The following is a 22,530-nucleotide window of genomic DNA, read 5'->3' as shown; positions in this document are numbered from 1 at the left end:
GCCTTGATCAGAAGGCCCCTGTCAAGTACAGCAAGTACAACAGGGGGTAACGGGAGGCATGCAGGACTGCACGTAAGATTTCCGAACCGCCTCTACGTTGGTTCAGATCACGCCGGCGATCCGACATACCATTGGGTTCAACGTAAAGGTGACGTTGATATTGATGATCCGCCTCCGAAAGCAGGATATGCACAGACAACTTAACGCTCGAAATCTGCAGGACATACGGAATGGTGTACATGGCGCATCGTGACACTATAGAGGGTCTGCGCGAGAAAGCCCGGTATGCATGCTACGGCCGCCAGTACAGTACGTACTTACTTGTCAGGGCTTCACTCGGGATCTACTGGTAAAGTTCGCTGCGCAAACTTCACTCATTTTCATATTCCCGCTCCGCAACTGGCTGCTGAAGGCTACGCGGATCATTGCAACCTGCCCACTAATCCAAATGAATCTCGCTGCCGCGCGCTGGCCCTACTACTACTTGGCATTTACTCGCACCCGTGTGTGATATTCAGATCAAAGACCTCCAGCAACTTGAAGCTTACCGTTATTATAAGGGGCTCACACATTACTACATAGACTGAGGATAAATTAACTTCAGGTGTCCCGAATCCAGGATCCTCGCTACTTGTGTAAGCATATTAAGGAGCCTGAAAGTCTGGCAGCACAAATCGAATTCCAATCGATTGTTCCTCGCGGTGGTCAATTCATTCATGATGCCTGCTGTTAAATGCTTAATCGAGGAGAGTGAGGCTTGAATTGCTACTGGTTCAAAAGAACTAGGTCCGCAGGGCCTCAAGCTCACGCTCAAGGCTCCTACGTCCTAACTGCAGCGTGACTGAAGCAACGCTGATCATGAACTTGATGAAGCTTTGGACTTTGAAGAGTTGCCGTAAATGGTAACCAGGCGCCTACCGCGCGACACGCCTTGGCGCTCGCCTGAGTCGTCGGACGGCGAACGCGCTGGTCTACATACTTACTTCAATACTTCCGTTCATTCACGTCCTTCAGGCTTCTCACTGCGCACTATCACCGTCTGACCTGGGGCGGGGTAGCTGTGGTCATCAATCAGCATGGCTGCAACAGCGAAGGATCCGCCTCTCGGCGCGCAGGTCGAGGTCCCGTCCGGCCGCGGGATCGTGCGGTTCTGTGGAACGACCTCCTTCTCCCAGGGCAAGTGGATAGGTATCGAGCTTTTCGAGCGGAATGGCAAGAACGACGGGATCATCCAGGGTATCAAGTACTTCACGTGCAAGCCGAATTATGGTGTCTTCGTGAGGCCGAGCCAGGTCAAGGTCGTCGCGGTCGAGCCGCCGCCTGTAGCTGCTGTACGTCTGCTGTGACGAGTGAGTTCTTCCAGAAACCTGTGGCATGCTCACACACGGCCCATTTAGCCTATAGCGGCGAGACCAGGGCTCGGACATGCAAGAACAGGGAGTACAGGTTCTGCACGAGCACGCCTGACTCCTGCATCTCCCGGTCGGACCGCTCCCTCATCGCCAGGACGTACCGCGTCCTCCTCGCCACGAGCCACAAGCCCTGCAAACCCGCCGGACTCCCTACCTCTCCCCTAGCCCAGCGCCTCGGCTCACCAACGAAGCGCACTAGTACACTCTCCCTTAATTCTCGCGCCCCGCTGTCGCGGAGGTCCTCTATCAACCCGGGAGCTAGCCCGACCCTCCACCGCCAGGGCAGCTTCGAGTCTGCTGCTGGAGATGCTCCGGCCAAGCTCTTCCCGAAAGGTCTCGCACCGTCGCCCATGTCGGTGTCCGGGCACTCAGTCCAGCCTCCATCGTCCCTACGCCGTGTCTCCGGGGACTCTCCAGAGCCACTGTCTCCCGTCGTAATTCAAGAGCCAGAGCGACCAAGTACACCAGTCGTGAGTCTTCTCCGCTCTCGTGAGACCGTCTTCCGCTATAGCATCCACTTCTTAGAAACCTTCAGCGCCACCACCACCAGACGACGAGTCACAAGAGCTCCGCGCCAAGATCCGTGTCCTGGAGGCGAAGCGCGCCGACGACGCGCGGCACGTCCGCGAGCTCGAGACGCGCCTGGCAGAGGCCGAGTCCTTCGTCGCGCTCCGCCCGAAACTGCAGGCGAAGCTCCAGCAGCAGCAGACAGAGCTTATCGCGACGCGCCGTGAGCTCGCAGACTCCCAGCAGCTCGCGTCGCTCGCGGACAACCGCATCGTGGACGCGCAGGAGCAGCTGGAGATGGCGATGTTGGACAAGGAGATGGCCGAGGAGAGGGCGGAGCTGGCCGAGGCGGAGCTGGAGGAGGTGAAGGAGAAGCTCGCGGTGGTGGAGGTTGAGCTGCAGGTGGTGAGGGAGGGCGGAGGTGCGCTCGTTGTTTGGTCTTGCTTTGTGTTATTGCTCACCACGAATACCTACGGACAGGCGAAGGCGAAGGCAACGGTGGAGAGAACAACATCAAGCAGTCTCTGGCTTACGTGCAGCTGGAGAGGCAGAATGAACGTCTCAAGGAAGCACTCGTCCGGTATGTCAATGTCTACTATTGCATGCCCGTTTTCTGACTGTTTTCATGCAGTCTACGCGATATCACGTCAGAGAGTGAGATCGAGAACCGCAAGCGGATCGCTGAGATGGAGAAGGACGTCGGTACTCTTGACGAATTGCAAGGTGGGCGCAAATGCTCTCCTCCTGCAGTATGACCCTGACGACTGCCACAGCGCAACACGAGGAGGCACTCTATAAGTTGACCAACGCCGAGGTGCAGGTCGAGAACTGAAGATGCAACTTGACGATGCCCTGGGTGCGGAAGAGATGCTCGTACACTCACGGAGCGCAACCTCATGCTCGGCGAGGTAAGTAAGATTGTACTTAGCGTGGCTGCGTACACAGTTAAGGGTCCCGCGGCGTAGAAAATCGAAGAAATGCGCATTACCATCGAGGACCTAGAGGCGCTCAGGGAACTTAACGATGAGCTCGAGGAGAATCACGTCGAGACGGAGAAGTCGATGCAGGAGAGATCGGTCTGTTGCTCGTTATGAAGTCTCTTTGACCGTCTGCTCACTGTTTGTCAACAGAGGCAAAAGAGACGCTGATTCGGGAGCAGGCAGCCAAGATCGCCTCCCTCGAGGAAGCGTGCCAGGACCTCGAGGGTACTATCGTCCGGTTCAGGGAACTGGTAATGCAGCTCCAGACGTTCGTGTTCTATCTATTGCTCTATGGCATGCTTGCTGATTAGATGACAGGGAGCTGGACACGCTCCGGGCAGAAACGCAAAATGCCCACAAGAATCCGTCACGGCAGCCTCACAGACAGCCGCAATGATGTCGCTCAACCTTAACTGCAGTCCAGCGCCTCCAAGAATCAGGCCGCCACATCGACCTCGAGATCAAGCGCATCGAGCCAAGGAGGCTCACGAGCTGCTCAGCATCATACAACCGTACCTACCGCAGGTCTATGTCGAGTCGGACACGGATGCGACAAGCTGTTACCTGTTCTTCCAGCGGCTGGCGCTGAAGTTGGACCTCATCAACACTGTGGCTGCTCAGAACCATAACCTGCCCGAGTCTCTTAACGGAGCTGTGTCTAGCGTGCTTGTGGTGTCTGTGAGGTGCGTACCTTCCGCTCATCTATCGATGCTCCGCCGAGCTGATGTGTGCGAAAGATGCGAGGACGCCTGTCCAGCTTGTCCACGATTTGCAAACGATTTGCCTCGGTCCTGCGCCGATGCGACGTCGAGTCCTTCCTGAACATCGGCCGCATGTATCAGACATCGCACCTATGGAGAAGCGCATAGACATGCATATCGATCTGCTTCGTCGCGAAGAGTTCCGGGACGTGGAATGTGTGAACGATGCAGCGAAGTACGGTTTCTGTCGTTCATTCAAGGCTTCAGCCAGTGCTGATACTAGAGTGCAGGATGCAGGCCCAGTTTGATCATTTGGCGGAGACGTATTTCAACGGCTACGAGTTCGACCTGGGCGAGCGTGAACATGGCATGGCCCTCGCTTGCGATCATGACTTCGAATGTTTGCCGCCGCGGTGGGTCTTGTCAAGACGTCAGTTGCGGCTATCTTGAAGGACGAAGGTAACGCAGTGTCATATCACGTAATACTGGCTTCTGACGCATCGCGCAGATGTCGAGGTTGATCTTGGTGAACTGGAACCGAACGCTGTGTTCTTCGAGCCATTGCAACGGCTGCTCGACCAATCAAGAAGCGCCCGGTTCTGTCCAAGTAAGACCACCAGTCGCTCGCGGTGCAATTACTGATGTGTCTTCAGGAAACTCACAAAGAGGCTGGAGGACCTCACGCAAGATTCATCGGCGTTGAAAGCGCAGTTTGTCTCCCAGCTTCAAGGTCTAGCGAACCTCACTCCTGAACTCGTCAACTTCGGTTTCTCTGTGAGTCGTGTGCACATCGGTTGGCCCCACTCTACTAACTGTGGTCGATGCGCTATAGCTTGCGCAACTAGTTATGCCATATCTCGGCGAAGTTCGTGGGGATAAGACACCGTTCAAGCTATCGAGCGTACTGGCGTTCGTGCAGCAGACTGCAAGAGCCTCTGTTGGGCAAGGTCGGAAAGACGACGTTTCTTCTTGGGAGTCGGTCGCGGACTTTATCACCCAGGTCAGCCAGGAGGCGAACAAGTTGCTTCCTGCGGCGGTGGAGAACGAGAATGTGCTCAAGAGTAAGTCGACAGCAGACATTTGTTGGTTCCCCACTCACCGTGCGCGTAGTCTCTGGCACTTCCCCTTGGGTTGTCCGCGTCGCGGATATCAAGGCTGCCACCGCCATCAACGTCGAAGCCGAGCGCAAGGTCGCGCAGCTCAACGACGAATTGCAGGCTCTCGCGCGCACGCTCCGGACGCGCGACCAGCAGATCCAGGAGTCGGGTATCAAGATCGAGCTCATGGAACGCCGCAGCGAGGCAAGCAAGAAGCAGGCGACACGATCGTTGACCTCGAAACGAGTTGATGAAGGCCCGCAAGCAGGAGCGGGCGTATGAGGAGGCGATGGAGCAGCTTCAGGCCGATCTAGACGCCCTTGAGCAGGATAATGCCAAGCTCAAGGCCGCGGTGACTACCACAGAGAGTAAACGTGAGTTCTCTGAGGAAGTCAGATGACAAGGGTATGGTGCTGACCTCTTCAATAGCCACTGGACCTCAGCCGGCAGAGCAAGAGACGGTTGCTGTCGAAGGAAGCCTCGAAACTTCATATCTGCTCGAGCAGATCGACGCTCTCCGCGGCACTGTCCGCTACTTCCGTACGGAGAACTCCTACCTCAAGGGCCAGGATCTGCTCCGGGAGATCGAGTCGTTACCACCGTTACGCGAGCCCGTCAGCCGCGAGCCAACGCCACCGCTCGTACCCTCGACGCTCTCTGATTCCGAGGACTCCGACTCGGACGAGCCGCCCCCGCCGACCCTCCGCACGCTCACGGCAGAGTCCAAGCTTCTCTACCGCGAGGTCATCAACTACACCTCGTCCCCGCGCGTGGTTGACCTTTCCGTCATGCGTGCGAAACGCGAGGGCGAGAAAGCGAGCAAGCACTGGATGCCCAAGGAGAAGACACCAGCGTACCAGGTGATGAAGCGCAAGATGGAGGGTGAGAGGCTCGGGCGGCGGTTGCAGGGCTTGCTGGAGCGGACTAGTGCGTATGCGGTGAGGTGATGCCGACGGCAGTTCACTGGATAACTTATGCACTTCCCCCTTCCGATGCCTCACACTCTCAGGTAGATTATATCCTACGCAGTAGTTTGCACATTGTTATATACCCTCATGTCAGTCGTTATGCATATCTGATCCTGCATCTGCATGTCCGGCTCGCTTGGATATTTATCATTCTCGCGACACAAACACTCGAAGTTCGTACAGGTGTGTAAAGTACAGGATACGTTTCAGTCCGTTATGAGGTGGGGCGACGTCATTACTGTCTGCAAGTTTAGCAATAAAGTCAAGGCACAACATATCTTACAACATATCATCCATCTGCGCTCACAGCTCGTCCTCAGTGGCAGCAGTCCTGGCCTTCTTCGTCGCGGAAGCGGCGACTACGCCGCCCAGCTCATCCGCTTCCCCGTAGTCTCCCTCCAGCTCGCCACCCGGCGTAGTACCCGCCCTGATCTCGGGTTCGACATCGTCCTCGTCGCGACCGCGTTTTACGCCGGATACTGAAGGAGGGTCGGAGGCTGCACCGTTTGCACCCACTTCCTCGACTTCCTCGCTGTACTCCTCATCTTCGTCCTCTTCAGCATCTTCGGCTGCCGCTCCGTTGCCCTGCGAGCGTAGTTAGATGAACATGTATTCGTCTCCAAGTTATCATGAGACATACACCAAGCAGTAATGCTGTCAGGCCGTCCTTGCCGCTCTGCGATAAAGGATGGGTGTATGAGGTCTAGTCCCATATGTGTTGCGGTGTACGCACAGGTCCAGCTTCCGCCCCCTCCTCCTCTTCGACCTCCTCCTCGGCGTACTCGTCGTCGTCGTCGTCCTAGTTCAGAAAGATCAGGGCGAGGAGTTAGATCCAATTCGATTGGGCCGCGTGTCTGCCACGCGAGAGAAGGAGTGGGATAGAAGTACCTCGTCGACCTCGTACTCGTCGCTCTCCTCACCCTCTGCGCGATAGCATTCGTCAACCTACATCGAACAGACCGTGACTTTCCGCACACACCATCTTCTACCTCTTCCACGACATCAACTGCTTTCTTCGACATGGTGGTGACGCGAACACGGGTGAATAAGTTCCACCGGGGGATATGGGTCGCTGGTGGGCTCACAGGTAGTATGAGACGGATGAGGCGAAGAGAGAGGGCGTCGGGCAGCCGGTGGGAGATACGCTCCAACGTTCGTGGGTGTGATTGGTGCTGAGAATGTGGATCGAAATGGCACCTGAGGATGGCCCTGGCACACGCCAGCCTGAGCGCCGAATACTCACCGCGCACTCGCACTCGTCGTCCACCTGCTACTGCGCCCCTCTGTCAGCTTTGGCGGATCGTGGATGCAATGAATGATTGTAATACGTACAAGAGCTCTAATTACCATGGAAAAAGTATGCACAGAGATTATTCTACAAGTAAAGCTAAGACAGCATCCACATCCAACGTAGAGAGCGTGCGTGGGTGAGAGTCCAAAACAGCGATAACAAAGCAAGTTCATGAGTATAAACAGATGCTAGCATATTCTCCACCATTGTCTCTTGCTTGTCCGTGAGTCCTCTTCCTGTACAGCATTTTCCCGAATGACCTTCAAGAAGACGCTCTCCAAGCCCGCCTTCTCGATGGAGAACTCAGTGAGCTCATCTTGTGAGGAGAGCACACCAAACAGTCGCGCGAGCGACATCTCTTCGCCTACTGGCACCTCGAAGCGCGTCGCCACATCGTCGGCCATACGCGCGCCAGGTAGTTGTGACATGAGCATTCGTGCTTTGACGATCTCTTCTCGTGTCCGACATGAGAAGTGGACTTCGTACGTAGCATAGCGCTCGGCCAGAGTCTCTGTGGTCCCAACAGCTGCAGAATAATCAGATTGAGAGCAATATGCCAATACAGGACGACATACCCAATATCTTCTTCGCCATGATGCCGACTTTGGTCGCTAACGCAGATGCTTCCTCCATAGAGTCTACAATTTACCAACATTAGTATTTCAATGTAGAGCAACAGACGTATACGACGTACGTGTGGTGATCACGATCGCCTTCCCGCCTGCAACACTCCTGAGGGTTTCCCACATATCCCGCTTCATCTTCGCGTCCACGCCAGACGAGAACTCATCAATGAGCACCACCGCCGGGTTACCCATCAGCGCAATGGCCAGAGCCAATTTGCGCTGGTTTCCGCCCGATAGGCTCGCAGCCAACCTGTCCGCGTACTGATGCAGCGATGTCCCGTGCAATAGCGCTTCGACGTTGCGCTCGAGCTCCCAGCCGGGCTTGAGCCCCTTCAGACGACCATAGACGACCAGGTGTTCTCGGACTGTGAGTTCGGAGTCGATCGCGGTGAACTGGGGGCAGACGCCGAGAGCGAGGCGGGCCGTTCGCGGGTTCTTGACTATGGAGATGCCGTTGATGAGCACGTCGCCGGAGTCGGGGGCTACATCGCCACCTATAACGCACTCAACTGTGAGCAGTTAAAGTACTGCAGAGAGAAGAAGACGTACGGATCATATTGAACGTCGTCGTCTTCCCAGCGCCATTGGGACCGAGGAGGGCCAACACCGTATTTTGCGACACCCCGAAGCTCGCATTGTCCACGACCCGGTTGTCCGGACTTCCATATGCCTTGACGACATTAAGCACCCGGAGCGTGTCGTCGGACGTCGCGACTTTCATCGCCTCCTCGTACACGTCGCGCTTGTTGCCCGCCTGCCACGATTTCCGACTGAGCCGCCGCACGATCGCGGACGTCGCCGCCTTGGCTGTCTTCTTGCGGGGAAGAACTGCCCCGGAGTCAACCCAGACAAGGATACCAAACAGCACGAAGATGTAGACGACTAGATAGATGATTGGGCCGCCGAATCGGGAGGGCATGGCTTCGGAGGCCGCGGTGGCTGGGGAGTCTGTGCAGAGCAGGGAGAACAGGTTTAGGGAAACAAATGCAGCGTGCACTGCGTTGGCAATGGGAGATAAGATGGCCACGAAGAAGTCTGTAGGCATGGATTTAGTATGAGGTAGCGTTCTATTGCATGGCAGAATGGCACTGACGAATGTATGTCAAATCACGACTCTCGGAGGTCACGTCAGCATAGGTTGCAGTAAGAAGGAAACCGGCGAGGTAGAGCTAAGACGAGATTTAGTCAGTACTGGGACCGACCGGTAATCATGGTCAGCATACCAAAAACATGACAGCTTGGTAGCCGGCAGAGGCTGCGAAAGCCGCGAGAGGTGAAGGGACAGCCAATGAGATGCAGTACGAGAATAATGCACCGGCGACGCCGTACAGCACCAAGACGAGCCACTGGATGACATGATGCGACGTTAGACAACCATGTACCAACGCCGAATGATGACTTACGAGGAAGGGTAGGGCGGCGAACTCCTTGGAAGCGCCAGCATATATAACAATGATAAGGGTCGCGATAAATAGGGCGAATATTGAATCAAATAGAAGATGTCCAAGCCAGAGACCAGCGGGATTTGACAAGCCGTTGGAGAACTGCATAGCCTGTACCGCAGAGCGTCGCTCCTTCGAAACATACAGTCCGAAGAATGCTGGGAACACCGACTAAAACAATTGTGAGAAACCACCAAACTAGCAAATGAGAGGCATTACTCACAAGCGCTGCCCCGAAGAAAGCCATGAACTTGAGCATCACCAGGATCCCGGAGTTAAGCCCCACCAGCTTCTCGAATTAGCATTGATCACGCGCGTCGCGACATGGTTCGTCTCGTTGAGCGCGTGATTGTACAGCAGGTTCGACGCCAAATTCAGCAGGCTCAGTCCTGTCGATCCTGGGGGTGTAGCCTCCCAGGCGACAAGTGTGGCGCCCGTGTCATAGTCGATGGACACGCCGCCCATGGAGAGATTGCGAGAGTTCTGATTGACGTAGTCGACGAAGCTCGCATTGTCATTGAAGGGATGCACCGGGATGTTCGAGAAGGAAGGTCCGAGCGTCTCGATGAGGCCGGGGGGATACTGGAGGATTTGAGCTCCTGGGATCGCAGGCGACAAGGGGAAGACAGGTTGGTACTGCGGAAGGTAGAGCGGAGAAGAATATGAAGCCTTGAACGACAGTATGCAAGTCGGAGCAACGAGACCGATAGGAACCACAGCGGGATCGACGCCCCTGCTGCCGTGATCAGATCATGAGCACCGGGGACAGCCAGCTGCGCCGCGCGATGAGGCAACGCTTGTAGAAGACCGTCAACGCCTGGCCGAATACTGACTTCCGCCGACCATTCGTCAGATCGAGTTCGGGAGCTTTCTCATACGAGAGGACCGGCAAGGTTACGCTGCTGGACGTGGACGAGCGAAGATACGCGTTCTCTGAGAGGCCTCTGCTTGATTTCAGAGTGCTGTCCGGCGTCGAGAACATTGACCCATCCAGCGATTTGGGATGCATGTCCGATGAGAGTCTTTGATCAGCGTTCATCAGCGTTAAAAAGACATCTTCCATAGACGTGTTCGTCACGGAGTATGACTGCAGTCTTCCGTCGTCATGCTCCTGCTGGATGACTTCCAGAATCTTGTGGACGACCCAAGGATCCTTGGTCTGGAGGACGTAACTGACTTCCGTAAGTCCCGACGATATAGCGTAACAGGTAGGGGCGAAGGGCCTGATGACATCCAGCAGCTGTGATGCGTCAGAAGAAGGCTTCTCTAGCGGCTGCTCCGTGTCGAAGGACACCTGCACACTGTAGCCGTCGCCATGGCGCGACTTCAGCGCAACTGGTGTACCTTGGGCGACTAATTTCCCTGGGGCGGCAAGTACCGCAATAGTGTCACCGAGCAGATCCGCTTCGTCGAGAAACTACGGCACGGTCATCAGTTCCCCGGCGCGTAGGTAATGGTCTCGGACGTACATGAGTCGTGAAGACGACTGTCCTTTCGTGTCGGACAGAAGACAAGATCTTCCACAGAGCGCGTCGAGAGAGCGGGTCCACCCCAGAAGTACACTATGACAAGATGAGTATCGCCATCTCTTCCGAGTGCACACATCCTTACCTCATCGACCAACAGGACTAGACAGTGATGTTGTGTCAGCATCAATCGCCATAAACGGCATAATGAACGTACTCTGAGAACCCCCGACCATTCCAATCGCCAACTGCAATTTGCGCTTCTGCCCGCCACTCAACGCACTGGCATTGTAGTGGATCTTCTTGTCAAGGTCACAGTCGCGCAGTAGCTGCTCGATATCCTCGTCTAGCGCGCCATCTCTGGGCGGTTTGATGGCCTTCCACACTCGTAGCGTCTGGTAGCACGTCAATTCCGGGAACAACACGTTCTTCTGCGGTACAAGTCCGATGGTGCCAAGGGGCGGTCGTTCGACGCCGCCCTCGAAAGTGATACTTCCACGGGTACGGCCGAGGAGGCCCGCAAGAATTGACATCGTTGTGGACTTGCCCGCTCTATAGAATATATGCACGAATTAGTGTACGTTAAAGTGGGCGGACAGAGCCTACCCGTACTTACCCGTTGGATCCGAGCAGCACAAAGATTCCCGTCTTGGGAATGTCCAGACTGAGGTCCTCCACAGCAGTGACGACGTTCTTGCGCCTCATGAAACTAGACGTCTTGAAGTCCTTGCCCAGATGCTTAATGGAGATGGCTACATCCGGCGGCATCAACGGTGCTCTCTCCTCGGCCGAGGTGAGCTTTCCCCAGCATGGCTTCGTTGGGTTCTTCGCGTCGTACATCCAGCGCTCCAGCATCACTGCAAGGCATGGCCAGATGAGAATGTCGGCCTGCATCGTCCTTCAGCACAGCCTCAGGTGGATATCGGAGAGGGACTTACAATCGCGGCGATGATGACCGGAAGCAGCATCACATTGTTGTCCGGATCACCTTTCACCAAGTTCGCACCGACCTGGTGCAGCTCGAAGCCGACCACGGCGCGAATGGCGAAGATATAGAACCCAGGAGGAAAGACCAGGGTGAGGACGACCGCGACGACGTTGCTCACGTTCCCGATGACAAGTGTGACGATGGCAAGGATGCACGCGACGACGGCAGACACGATCGCAGCGAGCTGCGGGCTCTTCCCAAACGGTGCCGCAATGAAGAAGGACCAGCTCGCAAGCACGAGACCTAGGAGGACGTGGATGAGGATTGTGATGCCGACGTTCGTCGCTGTGAAGATGCGGAAGCGCCATATGACCGCGACAGCTATCCATCCGGGGAGGTTCACGAGCGACATGCTGAAATGCCAGGAAGTGATGCGAGCAGAATCCATGAGCCCCATCGCCTTCATGTGGCTCGTCAGGAGGTTCGCCCGCTCTCCGGCGAATGCCCCGGGTAGTTGGTACGCGATCCCGACGAATGCAATGAAGTGGGCGACGACAAGAATCATGCGCGTTCCGCGAAGGTAGCTCAGGCGAATGGCGGTGTACTGCTCGGTGTTGTCCTCACGTGTGAAGGGCCATTCGAGGGCCTGTATGGAGTTGCGGACGTTACGAGCTCGATATATGCGCTATCAACCGCCCACTGAAGTGGCATCACGCGCTCCTCGAAGCTGCTCGTGTGCTTAGCTACGTCAATGAAGACGAGCCCGCTGTCGGCACGGAGGGTGTAGTTGAACTGCTGCTGTACGCTTTGAGGGTCGCCTACAGTGGGAAGGTTGTTGAACACAACGACCGCGTAGCATTGTGAGAGACCAATGAAGTTTTCCGGGCACATCGACGAGACTAGGTCGGGGCTTGCTACCCGTTTCACATTGGCACGTTGCTTGGAGTTGAACGGGAGCATGACGTTCTTCATGATCGTTTCCGCAGACGGTGTACCGGTGGCGTTGGTGCCGTCAACCCATACAAGAGGTAGGGATCCGTCATACTGCTCAACAGCCGAGGGACGGGTACTGCGGTACCTAAACCAAACTTGGTCCATAGTCAGATGAAACTGGTGACACCATTCAGCGGAGAGACAGACTCACATTGTTAGGCTTATGCAGAAGAATGGGCCTGGAGAGAAAAACAGCGTAACCGATGGGCAATAAAGACATCGGACAAGATTGAGCTAGAAGCAAGTATGGTCAGTCATACGTGCATATACATGCTACAGGGAGAAACCATACCCAAGGGTGCTTAGAGAGTACGATGAAGTTCTTCCACACTAGAACGAGAATTGTCTCCAAAAGAGTGTGCCCATGCTGCTATGGGACTAAGGAGGAGGGGAGATGTGCCCCGAGCAAGCCTGCGGCCTTGCACAGTAATGTGGCTAAGGAATGATCAGCTTGGCACGCAGTCTCTTCATTGCAGACACGCACGGGGTTGAGGACGCACCTACGTGTCGTTCGTGTGCAGTCCGCTGTCTCGAACCCCTATGCTAAGACGCACCCTAAAATGTTAAACCCCTGCGGCCCCTATGAAATGCAATAATGTAAAGTTCCAACGTCCGCTGCACGGAAGAAACAGATAAAACGACGGCAGGAGGACAGTAAGAAGGGGGCGGACACGCGCGCACGAAGAGAAAGGTTGGACACTAAGAGGACAGCCATCCCCTATAGGCCGTGCGCAGACGTGACGGCCATTTTCAGCCGAGCAACCACCAGACAGATCTGACATCTCCTGGAGGCGGCGGATCCGGGCGGAAGCACAAGTTGGCGCAGTCCATCTTGGGCGCTGCTGCCGCTGCATCGACTCTCACGCGTCTGTCAATTCGCTGTGCACAACGTACTTGCAAGTCCGGTCCGTGCGGACTGGGGGTTTGCCTGTCTGCAGAACCAAGCTTTCGAGACAGGAGGCGTGTTGGAGGCGTGTGTCGGCCAGTGGCAGGCAGGCCCTTTGGCTAAGCAGTACACAAGCAGTACACCGTCAAACACGGCAAGGCTGTACAAAATCAGAGGGCGGCCGTTCCTGGGCCGTTTATTTCTCTGTGCAATGCCAAGCGCGGACGCTGGATAAACGAGGAAGACGCCCGGCGCGACAGATCACTGATGCTGAAGTCAGGGTGAGGTATTACGTACTTGGACAGCAATAAGCTGTACCATCTCAGCTTGTCGACACTCGTGTATCGATGTCGATGCAACGGCCAATCATGCATTGAAATGGCAACTTCGGTGCCAAGGAATATCTGAGTCCAGGTCGCCTGCTGGCAGCGATGAGTTATGGTGTCAGCACATATGGGCAACTCTTTATTCAGGTTTCTTGGTCTCACTTCAGTATTCAGTCAAGGACCCGATGCGCTCGGACGTTCGTCGGAATGCTTGTTACTGTGTGCCAGTGGTGCTAGGTGGTGCTGCACTGCGCGCGCGCGTACTGTCTGCGGTCTGTGTCGTGTCTGTCCGATTGAATGGAGGCCCGCAGTGCCCGCATGCGAGTAATGGGTGTCGACCGCATCACATCCCGCAACGTGAGAGTCAACTGCGGTTCGCGCGTCGGCGGTTCGCGCATCCCGGTCGCACATAGGTCGAGTGATTCACAAGTTCTTGCGCGCAAAGCCTTCACGCATGTGTATCTGAGCCTGTTGTTATCAGATCGCAGCAGAACGGAAGACTGCGCCAGAGGCCAGATGCACATACTTATAGAATGCGGGGTAGGATTCGAATGAGATGGCTTCCGCTCAAGGCGCTGCGAATGCTTCGAAGCCTCCGTTACGCTGCCATGCAGCAGTTCCGATTCGGAAGTTGCAATGCTAGTATGCTGCTCGCTTCAGACGACGTCACTACATACAGAAGTGTCACAAGGGCGTGCCAGGAATGAGACAAAGGCTGCGCACCGCTGGCCTGCACCGCCGCATCTGGACTTGGAACTCCAGCAACACATCCACAGCCAGCTCCAGGCAATCGACACGCTGTATTGCGATAATCCACGTTCAGCAGTGTACATAGTACGACCGTGTTTAGTTCTGTCGTAAGCAAGTACGAGGTCATTGGAAAGCTGTGAGCATGGAAGACTGCAACCGACGTCGGCGCACGTCAGTTTCACGTCGTGCAGCGCGCTCTCCAGTGCCACTGAAATTGTGGCGGAGTCCAAACACCATCACGTGCTTCAATGTGAACGCGTCGCGACGCGTCACGGACCCCCGGTCAACGAGGCAGAATGGCATGTCTTCGCGACTGTACAGATCCGGACGATCGTCCCGACGCTCGCTGTATACGTATCAAGACACTAGCATGCGTGCGGTGCTCTGTGTCAGAGCACGAACAGTAGCTACACATAAAATACGCTATTGATATACGTGCGAGGCGAGAGATGTGCTCGAAGAAAAACGGATGATCTACTGCTGTCCGATTGCCTACCATGTATGAGTGTCCGGACTAAGTAATGCATGTGTACGGTAATGATTTCCTTCCAATCCGGCTATATATGAGCAGAGTCCAGCGCACCACTCGGTTCAGCAACTTAGCACCATCAGCATGTCCTCCACCACCTTCGCCGGGATGTCGAGTGGTCTTCCTCAAGCACATCATTCTCGCGAATGACCTTCAAGAATATGCTTTCGAGTCCTGCTCTGTCGACAGTGAACTCGGCGAAGTCCTCTGTGACGAGAGCAATCCGAACAGCCGTGCGAGGGACATATCCGTCCCCAACGGCACCTCGAAGCGCGTTGCGACATCGTCTGCCATGCGCGCTCCGGGTATCTGAGTCATGAGCTCCTGCGCGCGGACAACCTCCTCGCGCGTGCGGCAAGAGAAATGTACCTCATACGTGGCATACCGTTCTGCGAGCGCGTCCGTCGTGCCAACAGCTGAGGCAGGAACATAAGCTCAAGCTTCGCTTCCAGAGTTCCAGGTTAAGGCTCACCTAGCAGTTTCTTAGCCAGTATGCCCACTTTATTGGCTAGCGCAGACGCTTCCTCCATGGAGTCTGCAGCAACACACTCAGCGACAAACCTACGCACGACTCCGCATCGACACTCACGCGTCGTGATGACAATAGCCTTGCCCACCGCCACCGTCCTGAGCGTGCCCCACATCTCCCGCTTCATCTTCGCGTCAATACCCGTGGAGAACTCATCAATGAGCACGACAGAGGGATTCCCTGAGACAAACGCGGCAGAGTCACTTTGAGGGACGTACGGATGCGCTATTCATAGTGTGCGTACCGATGAGCGCGATGGCCAACGCCAACTTCCGTTGATTCCGCCAGAGAGTCGGACCGCCAGGCGGTCAGCATAATATCCAACGACGTCGCGCGCATGAGCGCTTGGACGTTCCGATTGAGCTCCTCACCACGGTACAGCCCCTTCAGGCGGCCGTACACGATGAGGTGCTCCTCCACGGTGAGCTCGGTGTCGATGGCAGTGAACTGCGGACAGACTCCGAGCGATAGGCGGGCGGAGCGCGGGTGGCTGACCACGGACACACCGTTGATGAGAACATCGCCCTCGTCCGGAATGACGTCGCCACCTGAAACACCGGTGCGTCGTGAGCGGCGCCGGATGTCAACCTTAAAGTAGATTAAAATTGACGTACGGATCATGTTGAACGTCGTTGTCTTCCCGGCGCCATTTGGGCCGAGGAGGGCGAACACTGTGTCCTGGGATACACCGAAGCTCACATTGTCCACGACCCTGTTGTCACTCGAGCCGAAGCCTTGACCACGCTGAGGACCCTTAGGGAATCTTTGGAAGCTGCTACCGTTGTTGCTTCATCGTCCACGTCTTTGCGCCCAGCAGCGCTCGCAGCTGATGCGTCTGGATGCAAGGTACGTGGTCCCTTCTTTGGGGAACTGAAGCGCCGCGGCAGGACCGAGCCAGAGTCAACCCACACTAGTATTCCGAAGAGCACGAATGCGTAGACGATCAAGTAGACGATTGGTCCGCCGTATCGTGACATCATCCCCATGGAAGCCGTAGTGGCAGGCTGGTCGTTGTCGCACAGGAGGGAAAACAGATTGACAGATACGAATGCTGCTTGAAGCTGCGCTAACAGTCAGCGAAAAATGCAGAGAATGTCAGGAATGACATATACGTACGGCATTTGCAACGGGTGACGCGATGGCCATCGTGAAGTCTGCGAACCACTGTCAGTGAACAAGCCATGCACCCGACATGTCATACTCACGAATAAGTGTCAAATCATGGTCATCCGCTGACGTCTTCGCGTAGGTGAGTGTCAGAAGGAACGCTGCGAAGTAGAGCTGTTTGACAAGGTGAGCGCGATTCACCTTATTACGGAGTGTTTGGACTGACAATGAACATGATCACTTGGTAGCCTGCCGAAGCGGCAAAAGCAGCCAGGGGCGACGTGACTGCCAAAGAAACACAGTACGAGAACAACGCCCCAACAATGCCGTAGAGCACAAGGACAATCCACTAGGCATAATCACTTCAAGTCAGAGCAGTGCTGTCTAGAAGTGCTTGCACCACTCACGAAGAACCCAAGACCGGCGAATTGATTAGACGCGGTGGCGAAAACGATGATGATGACGCTCGCATAATGACGGAGAAGCATGTATCAACATGAGATGGCCCAACCAGAGACCGACTGGGTTGGACAATCCGTTCGAGAGTTGCATGGCCTGAACTGCCGACCGCCGCTCCTTCGATACGTAGAGCGAGAAGAACGCAGGGAACACAGACTACGCCGACATCAGCACATAGATGGCGTGAAACATCCAATCCGGACGACGTACCATCGCAGCGCCGTAAAACGCAAGCCACTTCAGAGCCACCAACGTCCCCGCATCGAAGCCAACCAGATTCTCGAAGTTCGTCGCGATCACCCTCGGAACGCCAAGACCCGCTCCCGAGCTGTTGAGCGCATGGTTGTACACCAGATTCGAGGCCAGATTGAGCATCACGAGGCCAGTATAGCCCGGAGGCGTTGCTTCCCATGCGATGAGCGTCGAGCCGGAGTCGAGGTCCATAGACACGCCACCCAAGGAGAGATTCTGGTAGTTCTGGTTGATGGTGTTGACAAACGTTGAGTTATCGGTAATGTTCTGGACGGGCACCAACTGCATCGCAGAGCCAAGCGACGATAGCAACCGGGAGGTGACTGGAGGATCTGTTCTCCAGAGATGGTGTAGTTCGCACCCGCCAGGATGATGGGAGACTCCGGTGCATATAACGGGATGGGGATGGCATTATGGTATGTCTGTACACAGCTCGGAGGCGCCCGACCAGCGATGAAGAACAGTGGGACGCAGGAGCCTCCGATGGCGACCAAGACCGCGAGGAAAGGTGTTAGCCAGCTTCGACGGGCGATCATAACGCGCTTATGGAAGATAGTGAGGGCCTGACTAAGAGGCATTCTCTTCCTGCCAGTAGTCAGCTCCAGCACAGGAGCGGACCCGTGCGAGAGCACGGGCAGCAAAGCTGACCCCGTCGTCTTCTCGACCTTGTCGTTCTCTCCCAGAACTGGCGAGGGCGAAACCGACGACGAACGGTCCGACGTCTCTGGCTTTCCGTCGTTGTTGGCATGCATGAGCCCCAGGAAGATATCCTCTATGGACGTGCTGAGCACTGAGTAAGAGCTCAGCTTCCCGGCCTCACGTCCTACCTCCATCACCTCGAGCACCTTGTGCACCGTGCCAGGGTCCTTTGCGTTGAGATGATACGCGGCTTCTCCAGGAGCTGCAGACGTAACATAAGCATCTGGGACGAGAGGCCGTATGCGTTCGAGTAGCTCCGATGGATCTGCGGACGGCTTCTCCTGCGTGTCTGCAGAAGCATTGAAGGTGACTTGCACTGTATAGCCTTGGCCATAATGCGACTTCAAGGCTACCGGAGTACCCTGGGCAACAAGCTTCCCAGGAGCAGCGAGGACGGCGATAGTATCTGCAAGTAGGTCCGCTTCATCCAGGAACTGAGACGGCGTTGTTTAGCGAGGTGGCGGGCGATAGTGAATAGGCGGTACACACATGCGTGGTAAACACGACCGTCCTCTCGTGCCGGACAGATGTGAGCGTCCTCCAGAGAGCGCGACGCGACAGAGGGTCGACTCCGGATGTGCACTGCAGATCTGATGAGACCTCAGCCAGACGCGCAGAACTTCGTGACACACCTCATCGACCAGCAAGACTGCAGGATGCACAAGTCAGCACGACCTGAGCCCCAGAATCGGAAACAACTCACTCTTAGACCCTCCAACCAACCCAATCGCCAGCTGCAGCTTCCTCTTCTGACCACCGCTCAGCGCATTCGCATTGTAATGGACCTTCTTGCCCAGGTCGCAATCCCGTAGGAGTTGCTCAATGTCCTCGTCGTCAACGCCGTCGTCGCGCATCGGCGGCTTGATGGCCTTCCACACTTTCAAGGTCTGGTAGCACGTCAACTCAGGGAACAGCACGTTCTTCTGCGGAACGAGACCGATCGTCCCAGTGGAGGGCGCTTCGTTCCGCCTTCGAAGGTCACAGAGCCGCGCGTGCGACCGATTAGTCCTGCGAGGACTGACATCGTTGTCGACTTTCCAGCACTGGGAATCAACGAACGTCAGCCATCGTCCCGCTTGGTGCGCCTTGACACATACCCGTTCGACCCGAGCAACACGAAGATCCCTGTCTTGGGTATCTCCAGGCTGAGATCCGCGACGGCCGTAACCAGTCCTCCTCCTTTCTTGAACATCGACGTCCTGAAGTCTTTGCCTAGGTTCTTGATGGAAATGGCAATGCCCGGAGGCATCTGCTGGACACCCTCGTCCGGCTCCACTGTCTTCTTCCTCCAGAAGCGCCAGGAGAACGAAGAGGGATTGCGTGCATCGTATAGCTGACGTTCGAGCAGGATGGCGAGCCATGGCCATAGGAATATGTCGATCTATGTGTGCGTGAGACGGACGCCCAGGATGGACTAGTGACATTGACTCACGATGGCCGCAAAGATCAGAGGTAACAAGACAAGTTGGTTGTCAGGGTCCGGCTTGACCACATTCGTCCCTATTAGATGAAGCTCGAACCCGCACATGCACCGAATTGCGAAGATATAGAACCCAGGCGGGAAGAACAGCGTATAGAAGAACGCCGCGCCCGTAGTCGCGTGCCCGTCCACCAGAGCCAATATCGCAAACACGATCGCCAGCACGGTCGACGCGATCGCCGCAAGTTGGGGGCTCTTCCCAAACGGCGCGGACACAAAGAAGGACCAGCTCGCGAGGGTGAAGCCGAGGAGGAGGTGCACGACGAGCACGAGCCCCGCGTTCGTCGCGGTGAAGATGCGGTAGTGCCAGATCAGCGCGACCACGATCCACGCGGGGAGGTACACGAGGGACGTGCTGACGTGCCAGGAGAGGATGCGCGCAGAGTCCATGAGCCCCATCGCCTGCAGGTGGCTCGTGAGCAGGTTCGCGCGCTCGCCCATGAAGGCGCCCGGGAGCTGGTACGCGATGCCGATGTAGCAGATGAACAGGGCGAGCACGAGCAGGGTCCGCAGGCCGCGGATGTAGCTCAGCCGGATGTCCGTGTATTGCTCGGTGTTGGACTCCTGTGTGAACGGCCACTCCATCGGTGTCTCCGGTGTTCTGCCTGTTGTCAGCTCAACAATGGCGCTGTCGATCGCCCATTGCAAGGGGAGGACGCGCTCCTCGTAGCTGCTCGTGTGCTTGGCTACATTGACGTAGTACAGACCGCTGTCCGCCCGGATGGTATAGTTGAACGCCTGCAACGCGCTCGCATTCGTAGAAGCTCCCACATTGCTAGTATTGCCCGGTAGGATGTTGAATACGACTGCAGCGTAACACTCCGAGAATCCGTTGAAGTTCTCTGGGCACGTCGCAGGGATGTTGCTTGCGGCGGTTACCTTTCGGACATTTTTCAACTGCTTTGAGCTGAATCCACTCATGATGTGCGACATTATGTCCTGGGCAGACGGTGACCCCGTACCATCGGTGCTGTCCGCCCAGACAAGAGCGATGGAACCATCATACTGGTCGATCAAGCGTGGAACGGCTACGGCAGTGCCTAGTCCATACTAGCGAGACAATTCAGGTCAAGAACGATGAGGAAACATTGCAGAGACGTACATTGTTGGGCTTGGTCAAGAACAGTTGAGCGACCGCAAGAAAGACGCCATAACCGATAGGAAGCAGCACGCATCGCAACACGTTTAGCTTGTAGAGGGGTGAGTCTAGAGTGCAGGTCCTTCTGATGACTGAACAAGACGTACCCAAGGGTGCTTCGACAGCACGATCCAGTTCTTCCACACGAGGGCGGCGAACTGCCCCCAGAATAGCCTCCAGCGTCCGGCCATGCTTCGCCACGAGACCGAGGCTTAGGTACGGATGGAGAAGGGGACCGTCCTGAGCTAGGTTGGCACAGATGTCTTCGCGGCGAAGGACCTTATAGCCTGTGAGTCAGCCGTAGCAAGCCTTAGCTCCTCGCCGGTCACGGTAGGCATGGAAAACGAACGCACCTGTGGCGAATCTAATTCTGTACCGCAGCGCCGGGAGATACTCGTGCCGCCCGTGGTGAGAACGCCCGCGAGAGAACAGCAACGAGTCGGTTCGGAAACGCGAGCGGGAGGAGAGAAGCGTGAGTGAGGGGGTATCCTTTGCACGAGAGTAGAGTGCACTACGAGGAGACCCGTCGTATCTGGCCAGGAGTCCGCCGCCAACCGTCGCAGTTGTTGCGTTCGTCGTAGCGTACCCACGATGCAACCTGCCAGGAAAGGGCGGTGCGGTCAATCACACAAGCTGTCGTGTCTGTGAAAGCATGTTGCCGACATTATAGCCCGCCGCACCCCGGGCACCTTCCTCCCAGTCGCTGCCCTCCCGGATCCCGCGCCGGCTGTTCGTCATCGCGCTAAGCGCCTCAGTTCGGAGCGCCTGCAACACAGCGCACGTGTCGGACCGATTGTCCCATCATCCTGTCTTCTCGCTCACAGAAAACCCAGGCTCGAGTTGGGCTCGAGGCGAGGAACCAGCTGGAACCAGCTACAAAGCTAGGCACAACATATTGCGCGACGGGCAAACGGATATGATCATTCCAGATCGAAAGAAGTCTGTATGAGCAGCGTCGATCGAACGTCGCCTATAGAAAAGGAAATTCCGTTGCCTGTTATGGCAGGTCAATAGTACTCGTTATCGAACTTGAAGTCCTCACACAGTACGCATTCAACGTTCGCTGTCACATCTGCCGATCCCGTTTGCGAGTTGGGTTTCGAGCAGATTGCCATCGTGTGTACCTTTTGGCAGGAACGCCTCGGACATTCTTAGCTATAGCTCAACGGGTGTCAAGAATGACACGACAGGAATGAGCGTTCGAACGAAACCAATCAAATCAGTCAAGGCGAAGAAGGCCCTATCATAGCACCCGTCCAGATCCGTCCCCAGCCTGTCAATTTCTCGTAAGTACGTCCACGTGCACGGCAGCGTAGCATCCTTGTATTCTACAGGGCCTAAGCACCGCGATCGTACTTCACTGCACCTTACCACCACCTGCACTACCGTGATCATCGCCCTCAATGCATAGCGCAACGTGCACGAAGGTATGGTCCATTCCAGCAGCCGAGCTATCCAGACGAGCATCAGTGCCCTAGCTGACCATTAGACTGGCTTACACGTACCAGGAACAACAAGAACGCACAGCCGCGCTGCAAGCGAAGGTGGACGAACTCAAACGCAAGTTACGGTATGCGCACGTAGTCCTCCTCACAACATCCGACACTCACTGAGGAGCGACGTCGGTCATAGGGAGCGCGAAGATGCTTTAAATGCAGTCTGGCGGAAAATAATTGAGCTTTGGCACCATGTGGCAAAAGACGACGCTCAGGTGAGACGACCGTCTCGCAATGGCGCATATATCCACTCTAACATCTCAAATCCACAGATATTGATGGACAGAGTACGTTGACTCTCAGATCCGTGTGTTGGATGAATGCTCATACTTGTCTGCATAGCTGGCTCAGATTGCTAATCGGCAGACTACGACTCAGTCCGACGACTACGGACTGACTCGGGATGATTGACGTGACTCTCCGACCGTCCTTCTCGAGAGTGTACGTACCGATGCCATGTATTTGACC

At 55.9% G+C, this 22,530-nt stretch overlaps 5 protein-coding genes across 5 annotated transcripts; 2 read left to right on the top strand and 3 right to left on the bottom strand.

Annotated features, from left to right (window-relative positions):
* The first annotated feature begins 976 nt into the window (after positions 1–976).
* B0H18DRAFT_1006418 (dynein associated protein-domain-containing protein) lies at positions 977–5,790 on the top strand. Its single transcript, XM_048028650.1, has 21 exons — positions 977–1,331; positions 1,398–1,509; positions 1,578–1,882; positions 1,938–2,340; positions 2,400–2,499; positions 2,551–2,642; positions 2,693–2,739; positions 2,807–2,827; positions 2,885–2,995; positions 3,052–3,167; positions 3,241–3,577; positions 3,637–3,705; positions 3,759–3,835; positions 3,891–4,000; positions 4,036–4,059; positions 4,109–4,196; positions 4,254–4,374; positions 4,433–4,661; positions 4,711–4,866; positions 5,012–5,071; positions 5,127–5,790. The coding sequence occupies exons 1-21, from the start codon at positions 1,077–1,079 to the stop codon at positions 5,642–5,644; spliced, it is 3,351 nt and encodes a 1,116-aa protein (XP_047893720.1). The 5' UTR covers positions 977–1,076; the 3' UTR covers positions 5,645–5,790.
* A 178-nt stretch (positions 5,791–5,968) lies between these two features.
* B0H18DRAFT_1118979 (uncharacterized protein) lies at positions 5,969–6,687 on the bottom strand (the record flags this gene model as incomplete). Its single annotated transcript, XM_048033882.1, has 5 exons — positions 5,969–6,250; positions 6,306–6,341; positions 6,399–6,464; positions 6,554–6,588; positions 6,645–6,687. The coding sequence occupies 5 exons, from the start codon at positions 6,685–6,687 to the stop codon at positions 5,969–5,971; spliced, it is 462 nt and encodes a 153-aa protein (XP_047893719.1).
* A 264-nt stretch (positions 6,688–6,951) lies between these two features.
* On the bottom strand, positions 6,952–13,242 carry B0H18DRAFT_1006409 (uncharacterized protein; the record flags this gene model as incomplete). Its single annotated transcript, XM_048028649.1, has 19 exons — positions 6,952–7,482; positions 7,532–7,594; positions 7,651–8,076; positions 8,132–8,617; positions 8,676–8,751; positions 8,806–8,928; positions 8,986–9,182; positions 9,248–9,252; positions 9,287–9,693; positions 9,785–10,441; positions 10,494–10,586; positions 10,636–10,652; positions 10,708–11,042; positions 11,107–11,378; positions 11,429–12,064; positions 12,088–12,462; positions 12,637–12,645; positions 12,704–12,778; positions 13,192–13,242. The coding sequence occupies 19 exons, from the start codon at positions 13,240–13,242 to the stop codon at positions 7,145–7,147; spliced, it is 4,641 nt and encodes a 1,546-aa protein (XP_047893718.1). The 3' UTR covers positions 6,952–7,144.
* A 1,813-nt stretch (positions 13,243–15,055) lies between these two features.
* B0H18DRAFT_1118977 (uncharacterized protein) lies at positions 15,056–20,757 on the bottom strand (the record flags this gene model as incomplete). The annotated part of the gene is made up of 21 exons (XM_048033881.1): positions 15,056–15,318; positions 15,375–15,437; positions 15,492–15,634; positions 15,676–15,979; positions 16,046–16,175; positions 16,211–16,492; positions 16,548–16,585; positions 16,637–16,712; positions 16,765–16,887; positions 16,946–17,003; positions 17,050–17,153; positions 17,208–17,572; positions 17,611–18,382; positions 18,438–18,530; positions 18,581–18,597; positions 18,652–18,917; positions 18,971–18,991; positions 19,046–19,329; positions 19,381–20,478; positions 20,531–20,617; positions 20,674–20,757. The coding sequence occupies 21 exons, from the start codon at positions 20,755–20,757 to the stop codon at positions 15,056–15,058; spliced, it is 4,671 nt and encodes a 1,556-aa protein (XP_047893717.1).
* Positions 20,758–21,845: 1,088 nt separating this feature from the next.
* On the top strand, positions 21,846–22,527 carry B0H18DRAFT_344415 (uncharacterized protein). Its single transcript, XM_048037676.1, has 5 exons — positions 21,846–21,993; positions 22,075–22,136; positions 22,199–22,277; positions 22,335–22,349; positions 22,405–22,527. Exons 1-5 carry the CDS (start codon positions 21,970–21,972, stop codon positions 22,471–22,473), a joined length of 249 nt encoding a protein of 82 aa, XP_047893716.1. The 5' UTR covers positions 21,846–21,969; the 3' UTR covers positions 22,474–22,527.
* Positions 22,528–22,530: the final 3 nt, after the last annotated feature.

The sequence above is a fragment of the Fomitopsis serialis genome (assembly GCF_022376445.1).
Source record: "Fomitopsis serialis strain Sig1Antser10 chromosome Unknown B0H18scaffold_31, whole genome shotgun sequence".
NCBI lineage: Eukaryota > Fungi > Basidiomycota > Agaricomycetes > Polyporales > Fomitopsidaceae > Fomitopsis > Fomitopsis serialis.
Note: the sequence above shows the minus strand (reverse complement) of the source record. Positions and strands in the feature narration are given on the sequence as shown.

What these genes read in the sequence shown, in the direction of transcription:
- B0H18DRAFT_1006418 (XM_048028650.1), top strand. Translation starts at nt 1,077, where the DNA reads ATGGCTGCAACAGCGAAGGATCCGCCTCTCGGCGCGCAGGTCGAGGTC. An exon ending in AGCCGCCGCCTGTAGCTGCT is followed by an intron (nt 1,332 to 1,397) that starts GTACGTCTGCTG and finishes CGGCCCATTTAG; the next exon opens with CCTATAGCGGCGAGACCAGG. An exon ending in GCAACCTCATGCTCGGCGAG is followed by an intron (nt 2,828 to 2,884) that starts GTAAGTAAGATT and finishes CCCGCGGCGTAG; the next exon opens with AAAATCGAAGAAATGCGCAT.
- B0H18DRAFT_344415 (XM_048037676.1), top strand. Translation starts at nt 21,970, where the DNA reads ATGCATAGCGCAACGTGCACGAAG. An exon ending in ATAGCGCAACGTGCACGAAG is followed by an intron (nt 21,994 to 22,074) that starts GTATGGTCCATT and finishes TACACGTACCAG; the next exon opens with GAACAACAAGAACGCACAGC. An exon ending in GAACTCAAACGCAAGTTACG is followed by an intron (nt 22,137 to 22,198) that starts GTATGCGCACGT and finishes CGTCGGTCATAG; the next exon opens with GGAGCGCGAAGATGCTTTAA.